The sequence below is a fragment of the Molossus molossus genome, unplaced genomic scaffold (assembly GCF_014108415.1).
Source record: "Molossus molossus isolate mMolMol1 unplaced genomic scaffold, mMolMol1.p scaffold_m16_p_5, whole genome shotgun sequence".
In the NCBI taxonomy this organism is placed as follows: domain Eukaryota; kingdom Metazoa; phylum Chordata; class Mammalia; order Chiroptera; family Molossidae; genus Molossus; species Molossus molossus.
This window is the reverse complement of record NW_023425388.1, coordinates 444,676-462,965: the sequence shown is the minus strand read 5'-3', so window position 1 is coordinate 462,965 and position 18,290 is coordinate 444,676. Positions and strand designations below refer to the sequence as shown.

Sequence of the window (18,290 nt, the reverse complement as noted above, 5' to 3'; positions counted from 1 at the left end):
CCTCACGCACCAGGGTCCCAGCCTCGTCCAGGTTGGCAGGTCAGTGATCCTGGACTGTACCTGTTTCTTCATCTCCGGGAAGTTCAAGGGAGAAGTCAGGGTGCACTGACCCAGGCAGGAAAGTCAGGGACAGCGACTTGTCTAGAACCCCAGATAAAAAGTGTCCCAGGGGCCCTGGCCGGTTTGGCTCAGCGGTTAGAGCATCGGCCTGCGGCCCAGAGAGACCCGGGTTCGGTTCCCGCTAAGGGCATGTACCTCAGTTGCAGTTTGTCCCTGGCCCTGGTTGGTCGTGCGGGTGGCAGCCACTCGATGTGTCCCTTTCACATCGATGTTTCTCTCTCTCTCCCTCCCTCTCTATCTGAACAAAAGTGTCCCAGGGATCCGTCTGCATTCGAAGTGGGAGCCCCATTAGCTGCTTACTCAGTGGGTCTCTGAGTCCTTTTTGACATTGAATCAGGGGCATCTCAAACGACCCTCTGCCCCCGGTACTCCCGCACAGCACGAGTAAAAATGATCAGGTCGCGTGGAGGAAGCAGAGCTGTCTGTCCTCGCTGGGAGTTTTTCTTGTGGCTGCTCCTACCCCGCGGCTAGTGATGGGTCTTTAGACTCTGTTTCCTCCCGGCTCAGTCTGGGAAGGCGGATGCTTCAGAAACGTGTCCCCGTCTTCCAGGTCGTCCCGTTGGTCGGCACGTAATTCTCCACAGTATGTGACCAGTTCTGCGGCATCGTTGTAACTTCTTCCACTCAGGATTTCCTTCATTCGAGCTGTTTCCTTCTCGATGAGTTTGGCTAAAGGTTTATCGATTTCGTCGATCTTCGCAGAGAAGGGACCTCTTGTTTCATTGACCAAGTCTCTACCACGTCGGTATTGCTCTGATCTTTTCTTCCTCCCGTTGCTGTGGGTGCTGCTTGTTTCTGTGTCTAGTTCCTGTAGGTGTCAGCCTGGCTCTTACTTGGGATCGTCATCGAGCCTTGAGCCCGTGCGGCTGCAGGCTCCTCGCGGGCCTGACTTTGTCGTATACATTTCCGAGTGTTGCGTCTTCATTGCCGTTCATCTCGGACAGGTCGTTGGTGGCCTGTCCGATTCCCCATTCGATCGGCGGGGTGTTTCCGAGCCTGTTGTTTGGGGTTCACGTCTGTGCCTCCCCCAGTTTCCTTCTTGCCGTTGATTTCCCGTTTCACGCCGCCGCGGTGGGAAGGACACTGGGTAGGATGTCCATCTTCTTGGGTTTATTGCGGCTTGTTTCCAGGCCTAGTAAGTGGTCCCTGTAGAGAATGTTCCCTGTGTCCTCGCAGTGCAGTTTAACCAGCTTTCGGATGAAATTTTCTGAACGTGTCTGATGCGACATTGAAGGCCACCATCGTCGCATCAATTCTCTGTCTGGGCGATTTATCCGTGGACGTGAGAGGGTGTAGCGTGTCCCACTATCATTGCACGGCTGTGGACGTCTGTCCTTGTGCCGGAGAATAATGACCCTGATCCTGAGCGCACGGCGTCTGCGATGCTCCGTCCTCCTCTCGGACTGACCCCGTCAGCATCAGGCAGCGTCTCTTTGTAACATTGTTTCAAAGTCTGTTTTGTCTGCTTGAGCAGGTGCCCCGGCTTCCTCTTCCGTCCGACCTGCACGCAGCGTCCCTTCCCGTCCCCCACTTCCAGCCTCTGTCCCCCTCAAGTGAGTCTCTTGTGAGCGGTGTAGAGACGGGCCGGGCTCCTCGGTCCCGTGTCTGCTTCCCGGAGCGTTCCGTTCCCGTGCGTGGAAAGTGACTGTTGATAAGTGTGTGCTTCTTGCCATTTTCTTCGCTGTTTTTACGGTTTTCTCTGTTCCTTTCCTCTGCCGACCCCTCTGCAGTCTGTGGTTTCCTCGCTGTTCCGTCGGGTCCCTTTCCCTGTGCTGTGTGCACGTCTTCTGTAGGGGTTGGGGTCTGGCTGCCGTGGGTCCGTGTGTGTCTTTCTACATCTACAGAGTCCATTTGGAGCCACAGGTACTGAGTTCAAATACACTGCACAAGGCCACAAGCTTCTCCCCTTCCACCCTTTATGTCTTTGATGTCATATTTTAGGTCTTTGTGTTTCGTGTGTCACTACAACAGTATCAAGTTGTTGGTTTCTTTTAAAGCTTAGGCCCTTCATTGGTGGAAAACACCTCCATAATGAAGTTAAAAAAGACACATCAGCCCGGCCGGTGGGCTCAGTGGGCTGAGCGTCGCCCCAGGGCCTCAGAGGTACCTGTTCGATCCCCGGTCAGGACACAGGCCCAGGATTCGGGTTTGATCCCCAGTGGGGGGCGTGCAGGGGGCAGCCGATGGGTGTTTCTCTCTCATATCGATGTTTCTGTCTCTCTCTCTAAACAATTCAATAAAAACATATTTAAAATAAAGACGCGTCAGCCGGGTGACAGAACACGGTGCCTCTGGTTCCGTCGGCGCCAGAAGCGGTATTTCCGCCTCAGCTCTGCGTCCGGACGGAAAGGGTGTCGGCTTCTGCCGGGAGCCCGTCTGGGCTGCAGCAACGCTGTCTGACGACTAAGGTGCAAGTCGGATTCCTGCCCGACCCCCAACCAAACTCGGTTCCGCACGAACTGTTTTTACATTTGGTCATCAGTCCGATTACTTGGCTGTCAGTCGAGCACAGTGTCACGCGAAGGCGTCGGGGGCGTGGGTCTGAGCGTCACGTCCGCTGTGGGTTCTTTCCCGGGTCCCCGTCCGCGGAGCCTGGATTCCCACAGCTCCCTCCTGGTCCATGTTTCCGGACGTGTGTGGTCAGCCTGCTAAGTGTCGTCTCTCGCTGCCGCCCTGTGTCTGACCCCTCTGCTCCTCTCTTGCAGATTCTGTTCATGGGCATGATGACGGAGTATTACCACTACTTCTTCACGACGCTGGTAAGCACACGCCACGGACGCGTTCCCTGTGCCGGGAGCACCTCGGGGTGTCTTCAGTCAGCCCCCCAGTGTCAGAGGCAGGGACATCTGGCTGATGCTAAGACTCCCCCAACTCCAGGAGTGCCACAAAGCGGGCTTCCTTCTCCCTCCCTCCCTCGTTCCTTCCCTCCCTCACCCGAGGACACTTTTGCATTTATCTTCAGAGGGAGCAGGAGGGAGAGAGAGAGAAACATCGACGTGAAGGGGACACATCGAGTGGCTGCCACCCGCACAACCGACCAGGGCCGGGGACAAACTGCAGCCGAGGTACGTGCCCTTAGCGGGAACCGAACCCGGGTCTCTCCGGACCGCAGGCGACGGTCTAACCGCTGAGCCAAACCGGCCAGGGCCTTTCTTTCTTAAGTAGCGTCAGTGTACGGCTCCCGGAAAGGGACTGAAGGGAAGCTCCCATTAAGCAGAAACTGTCCGTCACAAGCGATTCCTGAAGAAACGCCGTCGGCGTGTCCCGTGTACGCGGACGGCACGCTGCTCGCGGTGCCTCCTGCGGTGCGACGGTTCCCCTCCTGCGCCCGGTCACCTGCCGGGGCTGTGAAGACCATCGAGAGCCGCTGGAAGGTGCTTTGCACACTGACTCCTCTGCATCTAAGAAAAATCATGGCTCCAAGACGGGAATGTTTAAAGTCTGTAACACCTTACACCTTGAGAGGTGATCCCATCAAGAGCGAATGACTTGGGGCATTTGACACGTCACAGTGATTCCCGCCCCCCGTCATACACACGCCACCTTCTTACCCGGGAGCGAAACGGAACCCACCTCCGCTTCTAGTCTGCAGGGTGCGTGGCCGAACCCACTCGGTGGGGCTGTTCAGTGAGGACGCCACTCGCTCCGAGCAGGGAGGCTGGCGGGAGGGGGAACGGGGATGCGGAACGGGGGCCAGGGGCAGCCTCACACGCGCTCCCGCCTCAGGGTGTCTGAGACAGACGGGGAGCAGAGGCCACCCCGAGAGCGCTCTGGACCGTTGTGGTGCGGAGCTGGGGCCGGAGGGGTGCAGGGCGGCGGCTCTGCCACCAGGTTTCCGTTTCCACGGACGACCTCCCTCCTGGACCTGCTCAGCTCCTCTGTCCTCAGGGGCCGGACATTAAGAACCACCTTGGGCCCTGGCCGGTGTGGCTCAGCGGTTAGAGCGTCGTCCTGCGGTCCAGAGACCCAGGTTCGGTTCCCGCTAGGGGCGCGTACCTCGGTTGCAGTCTGTCCCCCCCACCACCACCACCCCCCGCCTCAGAATGTCCTGCCGTCCCCTGGGGACACGCCCCTGAGATCCGGTTTCGTTGACATTTTGGAAGGAGTGGGAACAAGGGAACCTAAGGCGGCTGGTCTCCGACGGACGCCCTCGGGGAGTGGACGGGGTCCTCACGCCCTCCGCTCACCAGGGGACGTGGAGATCAGTCCGTGGACTTTCCACTCTCTGCCTGGAGCGAAGCCTCGGGCTGCGGCCGAGCTCACCGCCCCCGGGGTGTTCAGTCCACCGTGTGGCGTCTGGGAGCTGCTGGGGCCCTGAAGAGTCACCGACGTTCTGGAAGTTTCTGTCTGACCTCCCGTGGCTCCAGCTTCTCCTTCCCGAGTGCGACAAAGGAGCCGTTCATGCCTGGGGTCTGTTCTTTATATTCGCTCATTTGTGCATCTTCCTCCGGTCTTACCTGAATTCTGCTTTGCTTTCACATTCTTCCCCTGAGTAAAAACACAACTCGAAGAAAAAAGAAAGCAACTTAGCACGAGGGGAGAAAATACAACATTTAACAAGGCAGTGTGCTCCTGGCCGGTGCGGCTCAGCGGGTGGGGCGTCGGCCGCAGACCAGGGAGTCTCGGGTTCAATTCTGGTCAAGAGCATGTGCCTCGGCTGCGATTGTCCCCGGCCCTGGTCGCGCACGTGGGAGGCCAGCCGTCGATGTGTCCCTCTCACGTGGATGCTTCTCTCTCCCTCCCTCCCTCCCACGCTATCAGAAGATAAATAGGAAAATATCCTCGGGTGAGGATTAAAAAGCATAAAATAAGAAAAATAAATGGAATGAAAAGGCGGTGATTTTGTGACTCTGACCAGAAGCACGGAGCTGAGTGTCAGGTGCCAGGAGGGGACCAGCCTGTGCGTCTTCTGCACACACGTCCTGGGGCGACGCGGCTCCTGCTGAGCGACCCTCCAGCGGGGGGGACGGACCAGCTCGCTCGGGCTCCCCTGACGCGCGTGCACGGCGCTGGGACGTTTATAGAAGCTTCTTTCCTGTCAGGTGATAGGTCAGCCCGGCGGACACTGAAATGTCACCTAGTCCGGCTGTCATGGAAGAGGCGGGGGGTCCCGTGCGTCTATTTTAACAGTGATCAACTCGCACTCGGGCCCACGCTCAGCCTGGTCCGTGAGGGGAACTGGGGGGTTAGGATTTCTTCCTGACAGGGCTGGACCGGAGGGGACCCCACAGGCAGATGCTGCTGCTCATGTCTGAGGAGGACCTGGTCCCTGTTCTGAGCTGGTGTCCAGGGGCCTTGATGTCACCTCACAGTGCAGACTCGGCTGTTCTGAGCGGGGTGGTCTGAGGGGACCTCCCTGTTCTATGGGGGGGGTGGTCTGAGGGGACCTCCCTGTTCTAGGTGGGGGGGGTCTGAGGGGACCTCCCTGTTCTATGGGGGGGTGGTCTGAGGGGACCTCCCTGTTCTAGGTGGGGGGGGGTCTGAGGGGACCTCCCTGTTCTAGGTGAGGGGGGTGGTCTGAGGGGACCTCCCTGTTCTATGGGGGGGTGGTCTGAGGGGACCTCCCTGTTCTAGGTGGGGGGGGGTCTGAGGGGACCTCCCTGTTCTATGGGGGGGGTGGTCTGAGGGGACCTCCCTATTCTAGGTGGGGGGGGGGTCTGAGGGGACCTCCCTGTTCTAGGTGGGGGGGGTCTGAGGGGACCTCCCTGTTCTATGGGGGGGTGGTCTGAGGGGACCTCCCTGTTCTAGGTGGGGGGGGGGGTCTGCGGGGACCTCCCTGTTCTATGGGGGGGTGGTCTGAGGGGACCTCCCTGTTCTAGGTGGGGGGGGGGTCTGAGGGGACCTCCCTGTTCTATGGGGGGGTGGTCTGAGGGGACCTCCCTGTTCTAGGTGGGGGGGTGGTCTGAGGGGACCTCCCTGTTCTAGGTGGGGGGGGGTCTGAGGGGACCTCCCTGTTCTAGGTGGGGGGGGGTCTGAGGGGGATTTTCCTGTCTAATGACATGTACTTTCCAATTTCACCTCCTTTGCAAGATGTGGGTCCAGGTGTGGTGAACAGGGTGGTCCCACCAGTGAGCAGGGGTCTTTCCTGGGCAGCACTTCACCCTCAGACTCGTTTCCTTGTTTATAAAATAAGTGTTGAAGCCACTGGACAGAGTCCCTGCCCGTCCCCGAGGACGCGGTGTTAGAAACAGGGCCCGACCTTCCCAGGAGGTCACAGGCTGGGCCCCGGCGGCCGGGCGGTTATCAGCAGCCAAAACCCTCGTCTGGGTCTCCCAGGCACGAACAGAGCAGCAAACGGAGGGAAACACTCCTGCCGGCGGGTGACGAAGGCTCCCCTCCGCTTCGATCCCCGGGCGGCTCGGGCATCATTCTCGCGTTGGCAGAACCAGCGTCCAGGCTGGCCTCCCTCCTCTGCCCTCTCCCGTCCTGCAGGACCTGTTCGCCTTGGATCTGGAGTTCTACCGGTACAGCGGCGTGAACGTGACCGGCTTCCGGCTGCTCAACATGGACAGCCCCCAGGTGTCGTCCGTGGTGGAGAAGTGGTCCGTGGAGAGGCTGCAGGCCCCGCCCCGGCCCGAGACGGGCCTTCTGGACGGGGTGATGACCGTGAGTCCTTGCAAATGAGGTCTTTGGGGAAATGTTTGCCTTCCGGGGGGTGAGGGCGAGGGTCTCACGTGCCTTCTGTGGCCTGAGGACGTGTTGGACCCTGTGCCGTGACTTGGACGAGGGAGAGGAAGCAGCAGCTTCCGAGGTTTCTCCAGAGCCTGTGCGTGGGGATGTCACCAGCTGCTATCTCTGGCTTCTGGCTGTGCAGGTCTCAGGTTCGAGTAGCTGGAAGAGCAGCCTCCACCGTCCACTGTCGGCCAAGTGGAGACGAAGCAGGAACCGGGCCGGGGCCCTGAGGGCAGAGGAGGCACCTCCGCGTGTCCAGCAGCACCAGGGTCCCTCCCCGCTCCCGTGAGGAAGCTCCGTGGGGCGCCCCGGTCTCTCCCGGGGGCGCCTGAGCCGCACCTTTGCAGACACCCACCCACCGTGCGCCACGGAGGGCATGTTGTTCCAGGAGCAGATGCCAAGCCCGCCCCCCACGGGGCGCCGGCCTCAGCTGACTGATAAATGGCCCAGAGCTCCTCCCGACATCGTTTGTCTCGCGCTGTCACCACCCCCGGGTGCTCTCGAGCGGACTCCCTGGGAGGTGAAGAAAGGGCAGGACATTTTTTTCTGAAAAGCTTTCCGTGTCGGCACCGTGTGGTCTAAGGGGAGACGCCGGGCGGCAGGCAGGTAATAGCGTTTTAAATTGGCAGAGTATTTCATCCTCCGTTCCCATCATCGGAAGGAACACTTGCTTTTAAGACGCAATTTACCGATCCCTGGAAGACAGCCCCTCACAGAGAAATGAACTTCGGGTTTTTGTTTTTCTTTTTCCTACAGTTTTTTTTTTTTTTTTAGAAGAACCAAGTAAACGAAGAAATGAGTGACTGAACGAAGTGGTTCTGGGTGACCCCGCGTTCAAGGCCCTGGCTGTTTCTCAGGCCTGAAATGACTGTTCACGTGCGCAGGGACCTGGGAGAAAACCATGGGAACCTGCCGCCTGAGCTCGGGCGATGGGGGATGTCGCTGGGAATGACAACAGAGTCCCGGGGATACTGCACCCTAAGGGGGGCACGTTGCTTTTCTCTTCTCCCCTCTCGGATTCATGATCCCAGTGAGTTCAAAGATGTTCAGAACCCTCTGTCCCCCCGACGTCCCCTAGATTTCTGCCGGGGGGGGGGTGCCCTCATAGCCCTGCCCCCGCGCTGGATGCTCACCCCCAGCAGGGCCCAGCGGGCAAAGGGAAGCTGTGCTGTGGTCAGTCATGCTGAGCGGACAGACAGTCTGCACCCGGTGACGGAGGAGAACCACTGAGCAGGACACACTGAGCCGCGCAGGCCACACTGGGTTCGGGTCGGGCAGGAGGTGCCCCGGACCGTGGGCCGCGGCCTGGGCAGACGGCACAGCGCCACAGAGCCAGCCCTGCCTCCAGGGGACGGCAAGGTCCCCTTCTGGACCTGGTGACGTCCTCTCACCTAAGGAAGGGGTCCTGGGCTCTGCTATTGTCCTTGTCGGTGGTGGTGTCATAAACTGAGAAGGAAGGCGAGGGCCTACCCCGCGGAGCAGGGGCTCGATCCCGTAACCCTGCAGCGACAGCTAGAAACGGACCTTTTTTATCCAGAGGGGCCGTGTGTCCGTTCAGGGTTTCTGCTCCCAGTCGAGGGGCCTGCACTGCGGGGTGAAGTCACCCACAGTCCAAGGGCAAACACGAGGGCGTCCGTCCGATGCGCACCCCAACACCCCACTGCAGCAGCAGGAACACTCTCCAGGTGACGGATCGTTTCCGGGACAGGTCGCACGTCAGACCGCGGAGCAGGTCTCGGGAGATTTAGGGAGACGGGAGCATCTTCTCTGATCCCCACACCATGAAACGAGAAATAAGAAACAAGAAGAAAAGGGAAAAAGCGACGACCCCCTGGAGGCTGCACCACACGCTGCTGAAGGTCAGCCTGAAGGTCAATGACTTCAGGACGAAATCGAGGGGGACACGTTTCCGGAGCCCGATGAATGTGAAAACCAACGACCCAACATCTACTGGACAAAGCAAAACCAGTTCTGAGAGGGGAACTCAGGGGCACAGGCGGGCCCCAGGAAACAAGGAGAGTGTGACAGAAACAGTGTAGCCTGCCCTTGAAGAAAGGAAACGAGAAAGATCAGAGCAGAAATAAACAAAGACTAAAAAACAATAAAAAGATCCATGAAACTAAAAGCTGTTTATTTGAAAAGATAAATAAAATTGATAAACATTTAGCCAGACTCAACAAGAACAAGAGAATAAATAAATAAATAAATAAAATCAGAAAATAAATAAAATCTGAAATGAAAGAGGGATTGTAAGACGGTTCTACGGACAATGATATGCCAACAGGCGGGACAACCTAGAAGACGTGGTTCTGCTCCTAGACACACAGTCTTCCAGGACCGTATCCGGTAGACATGGAAAATCTCCACAGCGACAGATTACTAGTAACAAAATTGAATCCGTAATCAAAAGACACCCAACCAACAAAAGTCTGGGCCCAGACAGCTTCACAGGCGAATTCTACCAACTATTCAAATGTGTGTATAAAAATTCTTCTTAAACTGTTTCAAAAAATTGAAGCAGAGGGGAAGTAGTCAACTCATTCTATGAGGCCAGCATGACCTTGGTACAAAAACCAGACACTACAAAGAAAGAAAATGATAGGCCAATTGCCCGATGTAAAAATCCTCAACAAAATATCAGCAAAGTGAATTTCGCACTACGTTAAATAGGTCATACCCCATGATCAGGTAGGATTTATTCCAGGGACGGGAGAATGATTTGGTATCTGCAAACCAATCAGCATGACAGGTCACATGGTCATCTCAGCTGATGCAGAAGCAAAGCACTCGACAAAACTCTACATCTTTTTTATGATAAAAAAAACTCTCAACAACGTGGGTATAGAGGGAAATACCTCCCATAACAAAGGTGAAAAGCCAACCTATTTTTCTCTGAGGTCAGAACAGACGGGAAGGCCATTGCTGCCTCTATTCAGCATCGTACTGGAAGTTGTAGCCATAGCAATCAGACGATAAAACGAAATACAAGATACTCACATTGGAAAGGAAGAAGTAAAACTGTCACTGTTTGCAGGCAACATGATACTAGATCTATTAAAACCCAAAGATTCTAACAACAACAAAAACTAGTAGAACTAATAAATTCGGTAAAGTTGCAGGATACAAAATTAATATTCAGAAATCTGTTGCATTTTTATATACTAATAACAAATTCCCAGAAAGATGAATGAAGAAAACAATTCTATTTACAATGGCATCAGAAAGAATAAAATGCCTCCGAATAAATTTAGCCAAGGAGGTGAAAGACCTGTGCTCTGAAGACCATACAGCATTGGTGAAAGAAGTTGAAGAAGACATACATAAGGGAAGGGTATTCCATGGCCATGGATGGAAAAAATGTACATCATTAAAATGTCCACAATACCCAAAGCAATCTACAGATTCAATGCAATCCTATCAAAAAACACCAATGGCATTTTTCACAGAACTGGAACAAAAATAATCCTAAATTTTCTATAGAACCAAAAAAACCTTGACCAGCAAAAGCGATCTTGAGAAAGAACAAAGATGGAAGTTATCATACTGCCTGATTTTAAACTATACTACAAACACACAATAATCAAAACAGCATGGTACTGGCATAAAAATAGACACATCGATCAATGGAATAGAATGCGGAGCCCAGAAATAAACCCTCACTTACATGGACAATTACTCAGACAAGGATGTATCATGAGAAGACATCTCTTCAGCAAATGGTATTACAAAAGCTGGACAGATAAATGCAAGAAATGCAATTATGCCATTTTTAAAAATCATACACAAAAATAAAATCAAAATGGATTAAAGACTTAAACGTAAAACCCGAAACCATAAATCTCCTAGATGAAAACATAGGCAATAAACACTGTGACATCACTCTGAGCAATATTTATTTTTGCATTTATCTCCAAAGACAAAGACAACAAAAACAAAAAATAAAAAATAATTGGGACTTGATCAAACTACAAATGTTTTGAAAGGAATCTCAGCAAAGGGTAAAGGCAACCTTCTGAATGGGATGAGATATTTATTAATGTATCCAATATGAGATTAATATCCAAAATATATAAAGAATCCATACAACTCAACAGTAAAAATCCAAGCAATCCAATTAACATACGGTCAGAGAGCCTGAACAGACGCCTCTCCAACAAAGACCCACAGACGGCCAGTAGACACCTGAGAAGTTGCTCAACATCACTAATGATCAGGGAAATGTAATCAGAACCACGATGAGCTATTACTTCCCACAGAATTAACTTAGACGATTGTAAAACTGCGCCGCCGGATGGTTACTGGATGACTGCGTGGTCCCTCGTAAGGTATAAATGTCGAGTCACCATGTTTCACACCTGAAACTAGTATAATATTAGTTTACATTTTTAAAACAGTAATTCATGAGGAACGCACGTCTCTCTGGCCCTACGTATACCTCTCAACATCTACATTATTATACATATTAACTTAAGTATTCTTTTTATAAATCTATATTCCATGTTTACTGTTAAAACGTTTTTAAAACACGTATTGTCTGTGACATCGAGTACATTATGTGGGTGTACAGCCGAAAGGGGACCCCCTCCAGAGAGAGCGCACCTCACCAGAGTCCCCTGGCCCAGTGCTCACAAATCGAGCCGCCTCTGGACCCAAGCTCTCTTGTCGACCTTCAAGGGGGGATGTTCTGTGGTTCCTCCTGGGTCTGCATCTCGTGGGGGCTGCCTGTCATCCGTCCCCCGTTCCTGCCTACAGCCGTCCGCAGAGGGGCCTCGGAAACGCCACATGACACAGCCCTTCCCTGTGCCCCTGTCTCCCCAAATCCGCTTTGCCTGTTCATAGCCCTTACGGCCAAAGACGTCGCCCTGAGATCGGCCTGCTCGGTACCTTCCCTCCACGAGTGTACGTCCCTCCGAGCTCTGCCCCGTCCCCACACCGGACGGAAGGCCTGGCACGGCCCGGACCTTGGATAAGTGTGTCTCGTAAATGAATTGCTGCACTAAGTAGACACATAGTGAGCTTCTCCTGAGACTCGAGGCGGTAAATGCGAAATAGTCACGTAGTCCTGAGATAGTTTCATGGCAGTTTAACAGGAGTCCTGAGAAGTAAGAAATAGGCATGGTCAGTGAGGGGAGACCACCCTAAGGCACTGATACCATTTCAGAAACTTCCCACGGACTGGTCACTGTCAAGTTAAGGAACACCGGCTGCGGCATAGACTTGCAGTCCCTGAAAGTGTCCCCTGGCCCCGAGGTGAGGTTCCCGAGACCTCTGGCTGTTCCGTGTGCGCCGTGTTCATACTTCCCGTCTACTTCTCTGTTTTCCTCTCTGATGTTTTTAGCTACTAAGCATTCATTAAAACTTCATGCACTAAAATACCTCCAAAGAAGATGGCTGGATATGTCACAACATTCAAATCTGGACAGCAGTCACGCCCAAGTGCCTGGGTCCAGACATAAGACCCATTGACTTAAATTAAAGAAAAAATACTGACTTTTAAAAACTGAGTTAAGGAAACTGTTACTGAGTCAACAGAGTTCCAAACTAGTGAACCTGATTCTTAAAAAACATCTCGAGAACAAGAAAGTGTTTTGTTCACCGAAGTGTTCATCAGTCCAGGAACCTCGGAGTGGTCGTATGAAATCTACTCCATTTCTTTTCACGACATCGACATGTTTCTCGGCATCTGGACTCACTCAGTCTGTTGGCTTTGGGTAGGTGGGTCGTGCAGCGGCCCGTTCTCAGTGGGTTGTCCCCTGGTGGTGATCAACACCGCGTGATTCCGTCCTGCGTAGGACACACGGACACACACAGCTGTGCCCCTGCCTTCCCCGTCTCTCAGGGCGCCGCGCAGGAAGCGGCAGCGCCGTGCCTCACGCACCAGCACCCCTGTGACCCAGGCTCACGGGAGACGTCTCTGGGCACCCCCAGCGCATCCTGCGGTGAAACAGCAGTCGGTGGGATTCCGTGGATAAAGCTCCAAGTCCTTGCTAATGTCCCCGAATGACTCCACGACCTGAGTAAGTTATTTAGCCTCTCCGATCCTTCTTGCTCATCTGTAAATCCGCAGAACAACGCTCGACGGATCAAATCCAATAACACACAAAGCCTCCAGGTCCCCTAGTGTTGAGCGCGGTCGATGGAGCCTGGTGTTTGCCAGCTCCGGGCCGTGAGCGCTGACGTGTCCGTGTCCACCCCGAGAGGGAGCCCTCCGCTCGGCTCACTGGCCTCCAAGCCTCAACTTTCCTGTCTGTAAAATGGGGACAATGCCTACTTCACAGGTTTAATTTCAGTAATTAGAGGAGGCGACCGGTGTAAAAAGCTTCAAGTGCCTGGTGTGTGGCAACTGTCGATGAATATTGACCATGACTGAATGATCGGTATAATTTTAAATGATCAGACGAATATGCAGCCATGAGACTTTGTGGTTGAGAGCAGATACCGCGCCCCAGCGTCCTGGGTTTGAATCTCCCCACCGCTCCTTTGAGGACACCATTGAACCCCATTGTTTCGTCATCTACACAGCAGTGAAGGTCACGGTGACTCAAAGTTCGCAAAGCGCTCAGAATGGCACCGGACACGCAGTACGTGAGCCGTGAGGGTCGGCTGTTGTCATCGGTCACGGTCTGCAAATCCTCCTGCCAGCAGGCTGCCCCCCTGTTAGATCCGTGAGCCCAGCAGAGTGGCCGGGACCGAACCCTGGCCATGTGGCCGATGGGCTGAATGGCCTGAGACTGGCCACTTAATTTCTCTGAGCCTCAGTTTTCGTATCTATAAAATGGATTAGACCAGCCTTGAACTAAAAGGGTCGAAAATTTTTCAGCTTTAACCATCACCCCCAGCGATCTAAATTCTGCATGTCAATCACATACATGTGAGTGAGACAATTTATCTGAGAAACACCTCTCACCACCTTGGCATTGTGCAATCCTCACAAAAGTGTATTTCATTTTAAGGAATAAAATAACATGCATGGTTTCAGCAAAAACTTATCAAAACCTCCTCTGTGCCAGGAACTGTGTTAGGCACCAAAGAATGGAGTGGAGCCGGCCGGTGCGGCTCCGTGGACGGAGCGTCGTCCCAGGGACTGAGGGTCCCGGTCAGGCACAGCCCGGGTTGTGGGCTCGGTGCCCAGTAGGGGGCGTGCGGGAGGCGGCCGTCGATGTTTCTCACATTGATGTTCCTCTCTCTCCCTTCCTCTCCAAAACATCGATGAAAACATTAAAGAAATGAAGAAGAGTGAAGTTGAGCAGTTCCTACCCAAACACCTACGCTCTCACCGCACCGCAGGTGTAAACACAGCGTATGACATGGGCGGTGCCGGCGACGGCCCAGCGCAATACGGGTGCAGAGGGCGATGCCACTCGGGGTGCAGGGCCCTGACCTCCCCACCCCCACCGAGACCTGCTCAGTGAACACAAAGAAATGCTGAACCAACTAGCTGCGGAACATCACGCGGTCACCTTCCTCCTGTGACCTGGATTCTTGGGTTGCTCAGTGGTCACTGCCTCTGCGGATGACCCTCCACAAACCAGTGTCCTGTGCGGAGGTCCGTGTTCCTTCGTAATAAGGTGTGTTCTCTGCTCTGATCACCGAGTGGGGCTCCTGAGAATCCCAAGTGCGCTGATCTACTTGGAGGTGCTGAGAGCCCTCACGTGAAATGGGAAGGCAGGAACAGTTTTTATCCTGAACGAAAACCACAGGGCGGTATCTTTTCTGAAACGCTGGAAGTGTCTGTGTGAATTTTTGCAAATGAGGGAGATTTCCTGAGGAAGAGTAAAACGCGATACCCCAAAAGGAGCGGCTACTTGAGATCTCAATCAGGAAAGCAAGTTCTGACGAGGACACCAGGGTCTGAGGCAGAGGGTCTCCCCGCGCCCCCCGAGCCTGCTGTTCAGCTCGGTTCCACAGCGACCGCCTCGTGGGCTCCGGTGAACGGCGTGACCGGTGCGGGAATACTCCCCTCGACACGACCTGCTAGGCCGGCTCCCGGCATCACTGAATGTGAGCAGGTCAGAGCTGGATAAGCACGTACATCGGACAGTGAACCATCAGCGTCAGCAGCTGTGAACTCGGCGGAGTGGATCTCAACACAGAGACAGCCTGAAAATGTGTTCCCTGAGCCTAGCCTTCTGTGGCTGATCTGAGTTGTACTTTTCTAAAATGTTTGTATTGATTTTTAGAGAGAGAGGGAAGCAGAGAGGGAGAGAAACATCCCCCAGCTGCCTCCTGCACGCGCCCCACTGGGGATGAGCCCCCAACCCGGGCAGGTGCCCCGACGGGAATCGATCCGGGACCCCTCAGCCCACGGGCCGATGCTCAGTCCTCCGAGCCACCCCGGCCGGCTGAGTTGCACAGTTTTAAGAACACGAAACGAAGCAGAGCTGTGACTCCAGTCTGCTCTGGAGAACGGGGTCGTCTTCCAGGGGAGAAGGACGGGTGGGGGACGAGCGTTCAGCAGGTGCACGCGCTGAGGTCGGCGGGTGGGGGTAGGGGGCCGGGTGCAGGCAGGCGCGGCGGGACTGAGCGCGTGGTGTGTGTCTCCCGCAGACGGAAGCGGCTCTGATGTACGACGCGGTGCACGTGGTGGCCAGCGCCTCCCATCGGGCCGCCCAGCTGGCCGTCAGCTCCCTCCAGTGCCACCGACACAGGCCCTGGCGCCTCGGACCCCGATTCATGAAGCTGATCAGAGAGGCAAGTGCTGCTCACTCCCGCCGGTGCTGCGTCTGCCCAGCTCCGGGCGCCCCGGCGTGCGGTCCCCCCACTCGTGGGCTCTGCAGGCTCCACCCGCACCATCTGTCCATCTCGGGGCACCCCGGCGTGCGGTCCCCCCACTCGTGGGCTCTGCGGGCTCCCCCCGGGCCGTCTGCCCATCTCCGGGCGCCCCGGCATGCAGTCCCCCCACACGTGGGCTCTGCGGGCTCCACCTGCACCATCTGCCCGGCTCCGGGCGCCCCGGCGTGCGGTCCCCCCACATGTGGGCTCTGTGGGCTTCACCACGCCCTCTGCCCGGAATAGCAGGCGCTTCCCGGCGCGAGGCAGAGATGTTTACAGGAGCTGCCCGACCGCAGCACCCGCCCTCCTCGTGTCCCCCGCGGCCTCACACAGGTGACGGAGCTCGCGAGGGCTGGTCCAGGCCGGAGGGGAGGGTGGGTGGTCCGTCACGAAGGAACCAGAGACGGTCCCACCTTGCATCCACCGTCACAGTGGTCTCCTGAGTCCTGGGCTGTGCAGACTGGACATCACCTCGCGTTCGCCCTGAGGGTGCTGGCGGTGAGGTCCCTCCCTGGGTCAAGGTCAAGGTCAAGGTCAGCAGGCCGCGTCCTGGAGCACGGGGCATGTTCCTGGCAGGCAGTTAGACGGTACATGTCGAACTGAACCAAGGAAACTGAAATCTACCCAGCTCTTCTCGAGTGTTGATGAACGAAGAACTCTATCGCTAGTTCCTAATGTACTACTTAGGTGTGAAAAGCTGTTTCCCGGCAGACGAGCTGTCACGGAGACCCAGGTAAAATGTGGGCAGCTCTCCGCCACGGTTCTGCTATGGAAATGTGATTTGTCGGTTCTGTTTGGATGCAGTGAAGATTATATATTTGAATATATAAACAAGATCTTTAAATTTAAGCTTTTCAAAATCAAAGAGTAAAAGATAAAATTCTCCCCTGAGGCACTTACAGTCGCTTTAATGTTTATTTGGACTTGAACTTGGCAGGTCAGTATGGAGTTGCTGTGTTTTAATACGTGGATGCAGACTGGAAAGAATTTATAGCCCCTGGAGAAACGTCGGCTCTGACGTGGTTTCATCCACTGTGGCTCCGCGGAGTCACTTCCCGTGACTGCGGCCGGTGGCCTTGATGGCAGGTCACACTGTCCCTTGGGTTAATGGACGGTGCGGGATCTGGCCGCAGACCCAGTGAAATGCCCCCACCTGGAGGATTCTGAGTGTCTCCCCTCGAAGACGCCTGCTCCCCAGCTGCTCCCTCCACACCCGTCAGCTCCGCACCTCAGGGAGGGGTCTTCCGCCCTCCCCGCAATTCCCTGGATCGCTCCGCGGAGAAAGGAGCTCAGCTCCTGGATGTGCACAGTGTGCTCAGGTCTCACTCGTGATGAGCATCACCTCAGACACACGAAGGTGCTGAGACGCTTCTCCACAAAGGCCTCGGCCGGTGGCGGGCTGAGCAGTCATGGCAGGAATGAGGGCCGGGGGTCGGCACAGCACGGACGTCCCTCCGGTTCCCGTCCTGTCTGTGTTCTGGACCCCATGTGCGTCCATGAGCACGTTTAGACCGGCCCATCCCACAGCCTGTCCTGTGTGTGCACACACACACGGATGTGTTTAACTTACATGACCCTCGTTCATGATACATATCCACACGGAGTCCTATACACGAATGTACGAGCACATATATGGATGTGTGGACATATCTGCATTTATATCTGTGTGTGTGTGTATATCTGTGTGTGTGTGTATATCTGTGTGAGTGTATATCTGTGTGTGTGTGTATATCTGTGTGAGTGTATATCTGTGTGTGTGTGTATATCTGTGTGAGTGTATATCTGTGTGTGTGTGTATATCTGTGTGAGTGTATATCTGTGTGTGTGTGTATATCTGTGTGAGTGTATATCTGTGTGTGTGTATATCTGTGTGTGTGTGTATATCTGTGTGAGTGTATATCTGTGTGTGTGTGTATATCTGTGTGAGTGTATATCTGTGTGTGTGTGTATATCTGTGTGAGTGTATATCTGTGTGTGTGTGTATATCTGTGTGTGTGTATATCTGTGTGTGTGTGATTCCGCAGTTTGCCTTTGCAGTCAATCTCAAGTTTGGAAATGTGTCTCAGCTGACTCATGCTTATTATTCATCTCGTTCACTCATTTTCATTGAAAGCTAGTCCGCCCTCATTCGTTTATCTGGCTGCACACCCACCAGGTGGCAGTCAGCGTTCCGGAGGCCAGGAATGCAGCAGTCAGCAAACAGCCCTCCCTGTCCGGCACACGAGGCTCCAGCCGGGATGGACAGGAGGAAACGGGGCGTGTTCAGTGCCGACCAGGGTTATCGAAAAGCCGAGCTCCTGAGGGGAAGGTGCGCAGGGTCCTGGGGAGAAACGGGGGTTCCTGGCTCATGTAGAGGCGTCAGGACGCTGCTCCGCAGGTCCAGTAGGAAGATGATGAGCCACAGAGATGCTGGAATTTCTAGTAGCCACATTAAAAACTTAAGAAAATGAAAACAGGGCCCTGGCTGGTTTGGCTCAGCGGTTAGAGCATCAGCCCATGGACCAGAGAGTCCCAGGTTCGATTCTCGCTAGGGGCACGTACCTCAGTTGCAGTTTGTCTCCGGACGCGATTGGGGTTGTGTGGGTGGCAACCACTCGATGTGTCTCTCTCACATCGATGTTTTTCTCTCTCCTCCTCCCTCTCTCCCTCCCGCTCTATCTGAAGATAAATGCAAAAATATCCTTGGGTGAGGGTAAAAAAAAACAGGTAAAATTAATTTTAATGAT

At 54.6% G+C, this 18,290-nt stretch overlaps 1 protein-coding gene across 7 annotated transcripts in view; it reads left to right on the top strand.

The window, feature by feature from the left end:
• GRIK1 (glutamate ionotropic receptor kainate type subunit 1) overlaps positions 1–18,290 on the top strand; it is a 178,784-nt gene that overhangs the window by 108,693 nt on the left and 51,801 nt on the right. For all 7 annotated transcript variants that reach the window (XM_036242975.1, XM_036242974.1, XM_036242973.1 and 4 more), the window contains 3 exons: positions 2,826–2,879; positions 6,553–6,726; positions 15,340–15,483. In XM_036242975.1, the coding sequence (XP_036098868.1) occupies positions 2,826–2,879; positions 6,553–6,726; positions 15,340–15,483 (372 nt within the window). The remainder of the gene's footprint in view (positions 1–2,825; positions 2,880–6,552; positions 6,727–15,339; positions 15,484–18,290) is intronic.